This window comes from Drosophila bipectinata, chromosome 2R (assembly GCF_030179905.1).
Source record: "Drosophila bipectinata strain 14024-0381.07 chromosome 2R, DbipHiC1v2, whole genome shotgun sequence".
NCBI lineage: Eukaryota > Metazoa > Arthropoda > Insecta > Diptera > Drosophilidae > Drosophila > Drosophila bipectinata.
In genome coordinates, this window is record NC_091737.1 from 12,398,641 (window position 1) to 12,412,658 (window position 14,018).

At 37.7% G+C, this 14,018-nt stretch overlaps 2 protein-coding genes across 11 annotated transcripts; one reads left to right on the forward strand and one right to left on the reverse strand.

Moving 5' to 3' along the window:
• The first annotated feature begins 165 nt into the window (after window positions 1-165).
• Window positions 166-3,738, forward strand: muskelin (muskelin 1). 2 transcript variants are annotated; one of them, XM_017250819.3, is made up of 10 exons: window positions 168-501; window positions 579-791; window positions 845-1,187; window positions 1,249-1,387; window positions 1,449-2,050; window positions 2,105-2,323; window positions 2,384-2,703; window positions 2,757-2,913; window positions 2,970-3,105; window positions 3,161-3,738. In XM_017250819.3, the coding sequence occupies exons 1-10, from the start codon at window positions 302-304 to the stop codon at window positions 3,406-3,408; spliced, it is 2,577 nt and encodes an 858-aa protein (XP_017106308.2). In that variant the 5' UTR covers window positions 168-301; the 3' UTR covers window positions 3,409-3,738. The 2 variants fall into 2 exon arrangements, with proteins under 2 accessions (XP_070135351.1, XP_017106308.2); XM_070279250.1 differs by lacking the exons at window positions 2,757-2,913; window positions 2,970-3,105; window positions 3,161-3,738 and having other exon boundaries at window positions 166-501; window positions 2,386-2,526.
• A 2,294-nt stretch (window positions 3,739-6,032) lies between these two features.
• Galphaq (G protein alpha q subunit) lies at window positions 6,033-13,873 on the reverse strand. 9 transcript variants are annotated; one of them, XM_017250711.3, is made up of 10 exons: window positions 13,788-13,873; window positions 12,384-12,993; window positions 10,581-11,197; window positions 10,321-10,505; window positions 10,105-10,259; window positions 9,554-9,682; window positions 9,241-9,370; window positions 9,024-9,177; window positions 8,587-8,694; window positions 6,033-8,116 (listed from the first exon to the last, which is right to left on the reverse strand). In XM_017250711.3, exons 3-10 carry the CDS (start codon window positions 10,696-10,698, stop codon window positions 8,034-8,036), a joined length of 1,062 nt encoding a protein of 353 aa, XP_017106200.1. In that variant the 5' UTR covers window positions 10,699-11,197; window positions 12,384-12,993; window positions 13,788-13,873; the 3' UTR covers window positions 6,033-8,033. The 9 variants fall into 9 exon arrangements, with proteins under 9 accessions (XP_017106200.1, XP_070135352.1, XP_070135353.1 ...); XM_070279251.1 differs by lacking the exon at window positions 9,554-9,682 and adding an exon at window positions 9,864-9,992; XM_070279252.1 differs by lacking the exon at window positions 9,554-9,682 and adding an exon at window positions 9,864-9,992 and having other exon boundaries at window positions 13,755-13,870.
• Between the last annotated feature and the right edge of the window lie 145 nt (window positions 13,874-14,018).

Here is a 14,018-nt window from a genome sequence, read left to right on the forward strand (position 1 = left end):
TTGTTAATTTTAAATGTTATTAAATCTTTCTCGAAGATAAATTCTTTATATTTAATATTCTTTCTTAGGATATTAAGCAAATTATCCGCACCTTGTGGATAAAATTTAAAATTGACCGCAGAGACCGATAAACGCCGATAGGAATGTGGAGCCCATCAGCTGGTAATGTATTGTTGTTGCGAGTGGGTGTGGAAACAGGAGAAGACCGAATAGGCGGAAAAGTAACAACAGTAATTTGCGCTCTTTGACCGGCTTTGAAAACCTGCTAAGCTAAAAGGATCGTAGATACTATACAACGACCATGTCATCGTCCTCAACCTCCAGTCCCACGGACAACAGTTCGCACGGTTCAGTGGCATTGTCCTCGTTTGGAGCCATAAACGCCTATTCCGGAACAAATACAAGCACCCAGAGTGGCGCCCAGAAGCCATTTTCCCTTTCCGAGCGTCTGAAATTTGAGATATACCGTTACTCCAGCTATTCGCCAAACTATCTGCCAGAGTAAGTTGTCCTACAAAAAATATATGCCTTGGATTTCGTAATGCGCATCTGTCTCATAATTTCTATACATCACGCAGAAACGTTTTAGTGGACTGCCCCAACGACCAGACCTCCCGCTGGTCCGCCTACAGCAACAGCCCGCCACAGTTTCTTACCTTAAAGCTGCGCCGTCCCGCCATTGTCAAAAAGATCAAATTTGGCAAGTTCGAGAAGTCGCACGTCTGCAACATAAAGAAATTTCGCGTATATGGTGGATTGGAGGACGATCATATGGTCTTGCTTCTAGAGGGGTCAGTCAAAGAGATTTGATGGCGATTAAATAACTGAAAACTCTTTATTTCAGAGGCCTTAAGAACGACAACATACCGGAAATATTCAACCTGCGTTGCCTTACCGAAGACGGCTCAGAGAACTTGCCCATTCTGTACCTCAAAATTGTTCCCCTCTTGTCCTGGGGGCCATCGTTCAACTTCAGTATTTGGTACATCGAACTGCACGGGCAGGACGACCCAATGTACACGAGTGCGCGGATGAAGAACTACAATACCCGACGTGAAGTGGAGATTATAAAGCTTTGTCTGAAGCACTTCCGCCAGCAGGGTTATACGAGTGCCTTTGAGGCGCTCCAGGAGCAAACGAGCGTGCAACTGGAGCACCCTTTGATCAGTGAGCTACACAAGTATCTGGTAATAAAAGCCACAAAATTATTCATAAATTGTATTTAATATTAATCATCTATTTTTGTAGGTGGTCCAGGGAGACTTTGAAAAGGCTGAGCGCTTTGTGGCCGAGTGCATAGACGAGGGACTAATGGATGAGTATTTGCACAAGCAGGATTACAAGCATAGCTGGCATATGAAGTACTCGGAAAGCGAGACAAAGCCTGGTATACAAACCTATAATACCTTATAAAAGCCATCTTTAAACGTAATATATTTATTCTCTAGGAAATCGAGGAGGACACCAGCTGGTAGTCGATGCCAAAAAGCGTCTGATATATCTATATGGCGGTTGGGATGGCTACCAGGATCTGAGCGATCTGTGGGTGTACAACATCGAGGAGGATAACTGGTCGCTTCTCTGCGAGAGATCGGAACTTGTCAATGGACCCACACCGCGCTCCTGCCATAAAATGGTCTTTGATCCCATTAGCGAGAATATATTCATGCTTGGGCGATATCTGGATAATTCGATTCGTACCTCGGATTATATAAAGAGCGACTTTTATCTGTATGATACCAGGGCACGCAATTGGATGCAGATCTGTGATGACACCAGCCAAGTGGGGGGTCCGCATCTAGTGTACGATCACCAGATGTGCATGGACGCCGATAAGCGGACCATCTATGTGTTCGGTGGCAAAATACTGACACCACGAAGTGTCAACGCCACGGGTTCAATTGAACCAGAGTACTCTGGCCTATTTTCCTATCACATAGCAACGAATACATGGTCGCAGATAATGGTGGATTGTCACCATTCGAGTGCCTCGCAAGCGGATGTGATGTCCATCAAATCCAGGATAACTCATTGCATGGTTTTTCATAATGTAAGTAGTAGGATCTTAAGCTTAGCTTCAGTTACTATTATTTCTCGTTTTTAGAAACAACGAAAGCTATACATTTACGGAGGACAACGTGGCAAGGAGGACTTGGACGAATTCCTCAGCTACGATGTCGATACTCAGGCAATAACAGTGCTAAACAAGGAGCACCCCCACCATGGAACCACCGCTGGCAACGAAACCAAATTCGAGCCCTCTTCAGGTTATACACTGCGATCCACAATAGATTGCGAACGAGATGAGATTTACATATTTTCGGTATAATTGTAATCTCATACCTTAACATATTGGGTAACTAAATGGATCGTTTTTTTCCAGAGTCTGAGTAAGGTTAAGGATCGTCGCGATATACAGCATACAGATGCAGCCAACTCGTTCTGGGTCTATTCTCTACGCAACCACAAGTGGTCGCGGATATATTACTGCCGTCACAGTGGACAGGATGCCAACACCATCAACCGATCGAATGTCCTTGGTGCCAGCAAGGGCGATGGAAGCTTGGAACCCTGTCCACGCTACGCCCATCAACTGGTCTATGATGATGTGGCCAATACCCATTATCTGTTTGGTGGTAATCCTGGAATCTGTCAGCAACCGCAACTAAGACTCGATGATTTCTGGTTGCTGCAGTTGGAAAAGTAATTATTGGTAAACAATAAAGCTACCCAAGATTAATCGAGACTGTTTTTAGGCCAAAACGCGAGGAAATCCTCAAGCATTGCCGGTTTCTAGTGCGCAAGTTGCGTTATGAGGAAATGACACGCCGGGATCCCTTGAAGGCGATGCAGTATTTGCGGCATAATATAGCTGCAGTGATCGATCATGCCGATGCGGAGCAGTTAAATAATGTGAGTTTAGGTTATTATTTATATTCTTTTATATTTTCAACATTTTTATTTTTCAGTTTCACAAACTTGCTTCGTTGCTGTTCAAAAACCATGACAGCAGCCTGGATAGGGAGAGCAATATGACCACGCCAGCGCTGTGTGCTGAAACTGAAGATCTAGAAACAGATGCCGATGTGTCAGCAAAACTAAAAGGTTTCACTTTTAAATACTTTATAATACTTGAAAATTGTACTGATGTGTATTGTAGATGAAGTTACCGATGGTATTGTCCAGGAGAATCTTTCACTGGAATCCAACGAAAGCCTGGCCTCGTCTGGCATCTCTGAAGCCGTTTCCAGTCCCACCTCCAGCTCCACGTGCACCAAACGAGCCCGCACAGAGTCCACCTCGGAGCTGAAAAATAAAAGAGCCTTCCTGTTCAACAAACTGGTGCAACTGATGCCACCGAGCATGGTCCAACCGGAGCGCAATCTTAGCGACTTTGTCGTCATGTAACAAAACAAAAAAACAAAAAGCCCAAGTGCCAAAACTATTTCATACATCCTTGCCCCTTAATTATTAAGTAACTTAAAGTGTGAGAGTTTCGTTTTTCATGTTGTTGTTGATCGATGTGATGTTTCATTTAGCTTGTTTTCCCGCCCATATTATGTTTTACGGCCGAAATGCAAAGCATGACATAAACATAAATATGATTTTATTGTGATAGATTGTTTGTAACTGGAAGAAACCCAGAAGAAAGCTTAAGAGAGAAAATGTGTGTGTTGAATGTAACCGATTGTGTACGAAGTTTATAAGTTTAAAAATAAAATAAAAGTTTTGTAACGTCCATAAAATCAATCGATCGAGAGAGTGTTCTTTTCAATATACTTTTATTTATATTATATTGGTTTTTTCATTAATATTAAGGTGTACATAGATACTTTTAATTATCTAAAAAATTTGTTTAGTTACAATTGCCACCTCATACAATCTTTGCGCCCTTCCTTCAATATGATTTGTATGACAAATGTATAGACACCCAAAAACACCTCAAACACGATCCCATATACAGCTCAGCCCAGCCATGCCATGCATGTAAAATGTCCAATATGCAAAAACCGAGGCGTCCGTATCCGTATCTGTATCTCTATCCGTATCTGTATCCGTATCCGTCCAATATCAATCCAATTCAAATGCTATTAACCGACAATGCAAAGTCGGCCCATGGACAGGTTGGACTATCTGCATATGTCGCTGTTTGTGGGTTTGTGTGTTTTGCTTTTTATCTTTAATTTCTTTTTTTTTTAAGTTTTTATGGTTTTTCTGCCTTAAGCCTAGGCTAAGCATGCAGTTCCAGTGGATGTTTCATTAGCTTCTTGATTTACACGTATATGCTTAGGTTTACAATATAGAAATACGACTCGAATATTTCTCCCTAATATCGCCCCAATCAAATGCCACATACCGAACTCACAACTAATATTTTTTATACTTTTTTTTTTTCATCCCGATGTAATTCTTTTTTTTTTTTTATTATCGAGAATGTATTTAGTTTTTAGTTCAACATCAAGGGATCTTTCGCTTTTCAAGCTTTTTTCTTTTTTTGTGGAATGTAGGGGGGGGTTCAATCATTCTTTCATGTACATATATAGTTAAAGTAAAAACTATCCACCGAATGCCACACCTTAATGGATCTCGTATCCATTGCTGTTGAAAATCGTGGCCTCTGGGCGCCCAACTACTTATCAAGTATCTCAAGCCCTAATTTTCATTTGTTTTTCCACTTTAAGATTACACAAATACATAAATTTCCCATTTAAATTGTTGTCCCTTTTGCTTGCAGTTCTGGTTGAGTTTTGTTGCTTAGAAAATTTCCATTTTTTTTTTTAATCTTAATTACTTATAATATTTTGAAATTCCTTTAGCAATCATCTGATTTTTTTTTTGGTATTATTTACTTGCTTTTTTTCACTATTATATTGGAAATACATAACTAGTAGAATTTTAGTTATTAATCGTAACAATTGTAAGTGTAATCAAAATTATAAATTGTATATAAAAATACAAAATACATACATTAATGATTTTTTATCAAATTCTTCCACTTTTTGTTTCTTTTTTGGTTTGGTTTTTCTTCTATTATTATTATAGTTCCTTATTGAGTTTAATGTATATATAGTTAGATACACATGCTCGATATATTATGCGGTAATATGTATTCCCGGAGGGGTATTCCCCTCTCCAAAAATAATTTCCCAAATATTTACATAGAACTTTCTGACTGTCTAGCTGTGCGTTTACCATTAAAATGAAGGAACCAATCGTTCAACCCAAAACACAACATTTTCTGCCAAATACACACATTTTTCGATAATATTTTGTGCATTAAGGGGGGGATGGGGGGATCTCCAGACCTGGATCTGGGATCTGGAGCTTCTTATCTTGTGTACTTTATGAATTCAGTGAATAGTATTATGGAAAAGGCACCAAATGTTGAGAAAATTAAATACAAAAATTCGAAATAAACAAAAGGCCAAGTGCGGATGTGCTTTTGTGTTTTTGCAGAAACGGAAATATATATCGTACATTGAAACCGCCGAATAATGTTTATCTGAGATGGAATTTCTGCAAAAAAAATAAATAAAAAATAAAATAAAAATAATAAAAATAAATGGGAGACTTTGTCTGCTCGCTGCTACTTTTTCTGGGTGCTGCTGATGCAATTCAGTTTGGACGGAAAACTATATATATTATATATGTATGGTCGTGTGCGAATGTCTATAATATATAATTCAAATATGGTATGTCCACAGGGCTCGCTAATTGTGGGAGGGGGAGGGGGGGGGGGAGGGGTGGTCGTGATGAAATCGGAGCTGGTTGCTAATAATGAATATTAGTATTCGCATCAAGAACCTAAATCTGTTTCCATATCCGATCTTCCTCCATATCTTCTATCCTCCACACAGGCTACATCTTTTTTAAAATACACATTGACTTATTGAAGCTTTTTAAAAGCTAATCCATTGGTTAATTCATAAAAATGGTTTAATTACTTTATTTTTACTAGATGGGGTTACGTGGATTAAAGCTTTATACAACACACTGTTGAATCGTACTTAAACTAAGATGCATTTTCATTCTTTTCTTTTTTTTTTTGTTTTTGGTTATGCGCGATTATAGGATTCTCAATTCTTCCAGGATCTAAGCCATGCTGAAAGGATATATGCCCCGTATAAACTAAAACTAACAAATAAAAATAATTTGGAAAAAAAAATTATATAAAACATTTTTTGCTTCATATTTATTTTACATATATGTACGTTTCATTTTGTTTTTATTTTTTTTAATGTTTTTTTTTTCTTGCCACATATGGATAGAATAGAATTTTCTTTATTTGGATTTTTACATAAATAATTGTTTTGTTGTTGATGGTTTTTATTTTAATCTTGTTGATGTGCGTCTCATTTAGTTATCATTTTATTTAATATATATATTAAATTAAACTAAAATTATAAAAACAAAAACAAAACATTGGACACACCTGGCTGGCCACATAGATGTATGTAGCTTTAGCAAGGTGCATCCATTGTTGCATATACATTAGATCTATAAAATAAGCAAACAACTAACAAAGTTAATTTAAAATTTACGAAAATCAAGCTATATACTTTAACTGTTTCTACCGCGTACAATATATAATATTTGATAACAATTTGTTTCGACTGAAATTTTGATGGCAACAAAAGTACGTGGAGAGCAAAACTTTCCCTTTCCTGACTCGACTTTATCCTGATTTCTGTATCTGATCTCTGATTTCTGATTTCTGATTAAATATCAATAAGTTGCATGGATTTTCATGTTGCTGCTGTTGCATATATATATGGTTATCGACATTTTGTTATTATTATTTATATATGTGGGATGCTCCATGAGAATGGCGTTTCGGTTACAGATTCATCTTTAATATTTTTTGTATTAATACGAATTGTAATTTACAATGAATGGGAGGGGAGGTGGGGGGGCTCCCGCAATACAAAAATCAATAAATTTATTAATTGTTACATATGCGTTTATGAATTATTTTCAATTATTTTTGTATATTATCGGCTTGCATGTAATAGTTAATTATTTCTGTAAACAATAGTTTCAATATTATTTTATTGGGGTTTTTAGCTTAATAAAAAATACAGTATTTTCTCTGTGATTTCGTTTTTTTTTTAATTCTCTGCATTAATCTTCTTAATCGGTTTTTAATTTATTATTTATTTTATACACGCCTCAATATGCCTCGAAATTCTATGAGAAACTTCTAGCATATATAATTCTTTGAATATATATATTCCGGGGGATTTTTTTTTATGCAAAAATTGTTTCTTCTTTTTTTTTTATAAATTTTGTTTTTATTTATAAATTTGTTTGTGTTTCTGTAGTTTATTTTAGTAAAATGTTGCTCTATTATGCTTCAGTACGACAAAGTTGTTTCAGTTTGTTGTTCCTCATTAAGCTTTTGATTAAATGTACGTGTTTTTCATTACAAAAGTTTCTAAAGTAATAAATTTTTTATTTTAAATAATGCAGAACGACAACCAATAACTCGGCCATACAATAATTTTTTAACTATGGTTTGGATTTGGATTAAAAATTGTTTAAATAATAAAACGAATCTATTGCACTCAATAAATGGTTCATAATCTTAATTTAAAAAAAATAGAAAAACACTGCTCTGGCCGGGCTATCGGTTGTCATCCTGGTTTAGTACTTGTATCAGATTTTGCATTTATTATTATTATTCCTTCACTCGACAAATTAAAATGTATATATGTTGGTTGTGTTGGTTTCTTGTATATATATTATCATCTCAGTTTTTAGTACTCTATTTATGCTACAATTTGTTTTTGTTTTTTGTTGTTTTTTGTTTCGGTTCCTGATGTTACAAACTAAAGAAACTTTCTCGGGTCTAATTAATGCCTAAAACGTTTTTTTTTTTATTATTTTTCGGCCACATTCGATCTCGCTTATTAAATCTTTTTTTTTTATATTTAGTAAATATGCGAAAAAGGAATTATATGAATGTGTATGTGTGTGTGTGTGTGTGTGTTTGTATAAAAATCACAAAAATAGTTTGCTGATCCAAATCCAGTTTAGACCAAATTGTATTCCTTAAGGTTCGATTGCAGGATCGTGTCCTTAACAGCTGCAAACACAAACCTAATATTTTCCGTATCTAAATGAGAAAAAAAAATAGAATATTATTAGATAATTAAATTAAAAATATATCAAAGAATTAAAAAAAAGAGACTATTTCTTTTCACAAAATAAATGGATAATTATTTATTTTTATTTAAAGATTAACAAAAGAAATACATTTCAAATCAATTATTCATTTGCATTGCAAGTTCTGGTTCCTCTTCTGGTTCGCCACATGATTGTCTTTTTTTATTTTTATTTTTTAGCCCAAATTGAATTCCTTAAGTGCATTTTGCATAATTGTATCTTTGACAGCGCAGAACACAAGTTTGATGTTTTCGGTATCTGTTTCCCAACATAAGATATTTACCAATAAATTAACAATTTCAAAGTAGTATCTCTCTAGCAATACTCTACACTCGGGCGCCAAAAAAAGCAAATGCAAATGATATATGGTATAATACCCCAACACACTCTGTGTAAATAGCCTTATCTGTATGGACTTACCTGTAGCACAGGTGAAATGAGAATAGATAATTTTTTCGGAATCTGGATTTAAATCTACAAACATTCGCAGTATAAATTCTCGGGCCGCTATTGCATCTCGTTGCGGACCTGTTGGAATGAGAAGCCAAACAAAATGTTTCCAAAATGTTATAACTAGCATTTATCTACTACTAGCGTACTAATACTACAGATGATGTTTTGCAATAAAAGGCCAATAACTAATATAGTATTTTAAAGGTGAAAGGTCCACCTGTGGCCGTGGTGAAATGCGAATAGCATTGACGTTCGGGATCTGGATTGCAGGCCAGGTACTTTTTCAAAACAAACTGCTTGGCGGCAGCATGATCCTGCTTTGGACCTGATAGTCATCCACATTAAAAGTCATCCACGTTCATAACCATTTAGTTAAACTAGAGGTCCAGACCTCAGGCACTTACCATCATATTCTGGAAAATAGTCTACCAAATGCGAATACATAATTTTCTCCTCCAACAAGTCCTTCTTGTTCAAGAAGAGAATAACTGACGAATTTTGGAACCATGGGTACGTAATAATAGTTCTAAATAAAGCTTTGGACTCCTCCATTCGATTCTATAAAGATGATATTATATTAATGATTAAATATTTCTTTAATATATAATTTATAAGACTTACCTCATTATCAGATTCAAACAAGATTTGATCGTACTCCGATAGCGCTACCAAAAATATAATTGATGTCACATTCTCAAAACAATGAATCCACTTTCTTCTCTCGGATCTCTGACCTCCGACGTCCACCATTCTGGATAGGATTAGATATATATTATTAGTAGGTTTCTTAAGATTTAGTTTTTAAAAGCAAAATAAGCATTAAAAGCATAATTAATTTATTAAAAATACTCTACTACTAGCCTTTGGATTACCTATACAGGGTTAATAGCCTTTTTTTTTAGCAATTAAAAGCTTAATATTATGGAAATTATACCTAAACACAATGCCATCCAAATCGAATGGATACTCGAGGATGCCAGTGGTGGGCACACGAGCACGCAGAATGTCCTGCTCGGTGGGCAAGTAGTCGGCCTGCTCAATGCGAGCCAGGTCGCTCAGATAGCTATTAAGGGATTAACATGCAGATTTTGAAAAATAAAACGAACCACAACCAAGTCTATAAGACGGTCTTACAGTCTCACAGTCCCAGTCCCCTAACAGATCACTCACTAACTAAGATCTTAAGAATTAAGAACAAGAAACCAAAACCAGACATGCAATTAATTGGGGGGTGTAGCTTGTACCTAAATCTGATTTCTTCTAAATCAAAGGGATACTCAATTATCCCTGTTGTCGGCACACGAACTCTTAAAATGTCTTGCTCAGTGGGTAAGTATGCAGGTTGAGCCACACGATCGAGATCCTTTAGATAACTGTTTGTATTACAAAGGATAATATGATTTAGTAATGAAATATATATATTTCAGTCTCGGTATCAGTCTCAGTCTCGGGTAGAAGTCATTGGATGGACTCTCGGCAACTCACTATTTGGCTGAATCAGTTAGCTGATATTCCCTACGACGATCGTAGCACTCCTGGATGCCAGCATCGTCCCATAGCGTTTTGATGGCATTCAAATATGGATCCTCAAAGGTGGTCACTGTTTCGTAATCGATGCTCATCACTAGATCGGCCAGTTCCTGTGGCAAGTAGGATAGGTATTCCATAAGATATTCAAGCTCAATAAGTTTAAATACTTACGCTATGCTCGCCCACGCCATAGGATATCTTAAGCATATCCATGGCCTTGATCATGGACTGCATGGCCATGAATATGTTCTGAAAGACCAGCTTGATGTAGCCACGCTTGTCCTCGTCCGAGTAACCGCTGCCGTGGATAATACGCATCTGTTTGATGAACGTTGACTTCCCGGACTCGCCAGTGCCTGTGATGAATGATTTTTAACAAAAAGAAAATATAATTATAATTATAATTTATAATTTATAATTAAACCACTTACCCAGCAACAACAATTTAAGCTCACGACGTGCATCTCTCTTGTCTCGGCGCAACTGCTTCTCGATTTCCTGATTGATGCGCTTTTGTTCCTTGGCCTCCTCCGATAAACAGCACTCCATGCTAACTAGATTTGTGGACGCTTTCGCGTACTGTAGCCACTACTACGTTCAACTTGCTCCGTTCCGTATAGAATAGATAGATATAGATGTGTGTGTGTGTGGGTATAGTGGGTGGGTAACTGGCTGGGTGGTTTGTTCCTCCTCCTTCTTCGTTCTGGACAGTCACCTCTGTCTCGCTGTAGCCCTCAGTAGCCCGGTAGTAGCCCTAATCTAATTGGTTGCGTTGGTGGTGGGGGGGGAGGGCGATTTTTTTCCTTTCCTGCCGACTACCGATCGAATATACCCGTCTTCACCAGGGTATTACGATTGAGGCATTTGTACTTTGGCTCCCGTAACTCTTTGGCTATTGCTTACGATATATATATATATATATACGAGGATCGTCCTATGCCAATGTCCAATATAGGATTTGGGTGACTCGGAGAGGCTGCGAATGATGACTACGAATGAACAAAGACCACATCGAACACGACGACGACCACGACGATCCAGAGACTATCTGTAATGAGGTAACGAAAGCATTAGGATCACTCTGATTATATAACAATAATGGTATTTTGGGGCACTGATTCTACGGACCACTCGAGTTGTTAGCTCGACGAGAGTTCGCCACGTTGTGTCCCGTACTGGCAATTAACATTTCATATTTGCCTGCCCCACCAGATACCTTTCCACCTGGCTGGGGTGTCGATGACGACGACCTAGGCCTAGGCTTTCCTCTGTCCATGGCATTGGCTTTGGGTTTGGTTTGGACTTGGGCCTCTGCTCTCTGCGCGCATGCACCGATCACCCGCCTCAGGTGGCAACAGATTGAGGAAGTGACCAACCGCTAGACACCCGCCCCTCTAGGCCAAGTTCATTGCAGAAAGCTGATTTTGGTAAATGTATGGCTTCTTAGGTTCACCCAAGAGTGGACCAGATTTCCTCAAAGCTTAATATTTTCTACAAAAACATGATTCATCTAAAGATTGGACCTTACTCCTCTATAAAATATATATTTATAAAGTTATACCCTTCATTCATGGACTTGATAGCTATATAGGTTCTCTAGACCCCTATATAGGTTCACTTTATTTCCCATATCGAGTGCCTGCTAATCCAATTTTGTTGCCAAATACACGGACAGGGTCGGAACAAGGTTCTTCCCCAAAGCACCATATCGATGGAATGGTCATCCAGACGACAGTCTGAGGAGTATTCGATGACAGGAATGGAAATCAGTGATTGGAGAGATCGACTAGAGAAGTCATGGTCTAGGTCTAGACCGGCTATGGCCCAGGATTAGGTTTGGGGTGGGGGAGAACCTAAAGAACTGAGCAAAGCCACAAAATCTAATTAGCAGCCCGAAGGGGACCGAATTGGCGCATTCTAGTGGTTTTTAGCAATACCCCGCCAGATATATCATGCCACTTGGAAAGTAAAAGATATATCTACCTTATCTACTCTATATGCACATGATAAACCTCTCCAAAGATAACATTTGATTTGTCTCCGTAATCTCTAGATGACTTTAAAGGCTACTGGGCATTTAGTTCCATCAAGTGGCACTATTCTGGAGTTCATCCTGGATCGGAAATACCAGCATATTAGTCACTAGACCCCAAAGCTATGGTTGGTCTTATCGGAAAGTCTAGTTTATGTACAGTGGGGCAGAGATTCTATATCAGGGAGAGAGCTCTACTTACTCATATATATCTGACGGAGGCGGGATTCTCCAACAAGGTGTTGTTTCCAGAATGTCCCCTTAGTAATATATATATATCTTCTAGCCACTATATGTCATACAAAAAAGTATCTGTTTTTCTCGAAAAAGTTCATTAATTTCTTTGTTTTTTTTTTATCAAAGTTTTCGGGGTTTTTTTTTTTAGTTTCTTATACTAATTTCAAAAGCATTACGATTAGTCGGTTTTTTTGCGGTTTTTTTGGAAAACATTAGTTTTAAGGAACGTGTTGTTGTTGTTGTTGTTGTTGGTTTACTGGTGCTTTTTATTATTATTTTTCTTTCTTTACAAACTTTGACTTGTATTGTATTATTATAAATTTTTTTTTGTTGTTGTTGCTGTTGTTGTTGTTGTTGTCGTATGAAAAATTATGACAATATTTTTTTTATATATTCATATTGTAGTGTATAATTGGTAAAAATTGAACGTAAAAGTATGTACGAGACGGCGACAACGACGACGACGAACTTTTTTAAATTGATTTCACACGAAACACTTAGTGGCTCCTTTTGTATTTAATTTTCTGCATACTTTATGCTTCTTGTATTTGTTTATTTTTCTGTATGCAGTGGAACTGCAAGTAAAAAGACAAAGAGATAATAATAACGCTTGATAATATGGTTATTCTGTGGCAAATTCATAATCATTATAATCATTATCATCATAGTCATCGGAAAATCATCATATTGGCTAAGGTAAACACACGACCATCCCAACCACCCACAATCCGTCAGCCGTCAGGCCACCTTCATCCCCATCCCCCCCGACGGAAAAACCCCTTTTTAGCTTAACCCCGTTTTCAGTTTTTTTTTTTGTAATATTATTGCTAGCTAGCTGGACACAGAACCGAGAGCTAGAATCGAAAATATATATCGCACACCAGGCGGCAACCCACCACCCCGCGACAAACGTGCAAACTTTTTGCAAAAAAAAAAAAATCTGCCTTTTTTTTCTCCTCTCGGTAGCTGGTGTTTTCCTCCGGCAAGCAGTGCGCATGCAGTGTTGTCACCCGCTATCGGGCACTGCTTTATCGGCGAAACGAATACACACAGACGACGACGACGGGCGAGGCCAAAAACGAGCATGAAAAAATTTTGGGTAGAAAAGCAATCCGCAAAACCACACGATTCGCCGATGCGATTGTTTAACAATTACGTCGGTATCAACCTATTAATGACCACCGGGCCATGCAATTGGGTCGAAAAGCGCACTTTACACTAGTTTTCAGCGGTTTTCAGGGCGAGCAAAAATCTTTGGACGGCCGCCCAGGGGATACCGGAGGTCGCTGATGGGTGATCGGTGGTCGAGGGGACGGGATTCTCGATCGTAACTCACAACATATTCGATTTTGCATTTCTCGCTACTCACAACATATTTAATTTTGCATTTTTCGCTTTTTGACGCACGACCGTATACTTTACTAGAGTGGAGAAGCATCGATACACCGATGGAAAATGGTATCATCGATGCATCGATATTTTTGAAAATTGTGGCAACCCATCACTAAGTCGGGCGATTGTTCCTATCGATAGTTTTCCTGAAACGGGACGGGCAATATGAACCGGGTAAAAAAATAACGATAATCGGTGGTTATAGCTC

What these genes read in the sequence shown, in the direction of transcription:
- muskelin (XM_017250819.3), top strand. Translation starts at nt 302, where the DNA reads ATGTCATCGTCCTCAACCTCCAGTCCCACGGACAACAGTTCGCACGGT. An exon ending in GGAAAGCGAGACAAAGCCTG is followed by an intron (nt 1,388 to 1,448) that starts GTATACAAACCT and finishes TTTATTCTCTAG; the next exon opens with GAAATCGAGGAGGACACCAG. An exon ending in ATTGCATGGTTTTTCATAAT is followed by an intron (nt 2,051 to 2,104) that starts GTAAGTAGTAGG and finishes TCTCGTTTTTAG; the next exon opens with AAACAACGAAAGCTATACAT.
- Galphaq (XM_017250711.3), bottom strand. Translation starts at nt 10,698, where the DNA reads ATGGAGTGCTGTTTATCGGAGGAGGCCAAGGAACAAAAGCGCATCAAT. An exon ending in GCTTAAATTGTTGTTGCTGG is followed by an intron (nt 10,506 to 10,580) that starts GTAAGTGGTTTA and finishes CATTCATCACAG; the next exon opens with GCACTGGCGAGTCCGGGAAG. An exon ending in CTATTTTCCAGAATATGATG is followed by an intron (nt 8,695 to 9,023) that starts GTAAGTGCCTGA and finishes TCATTCCAACAG; the next exon opens with GTCCGCAACGAGATGCAATA.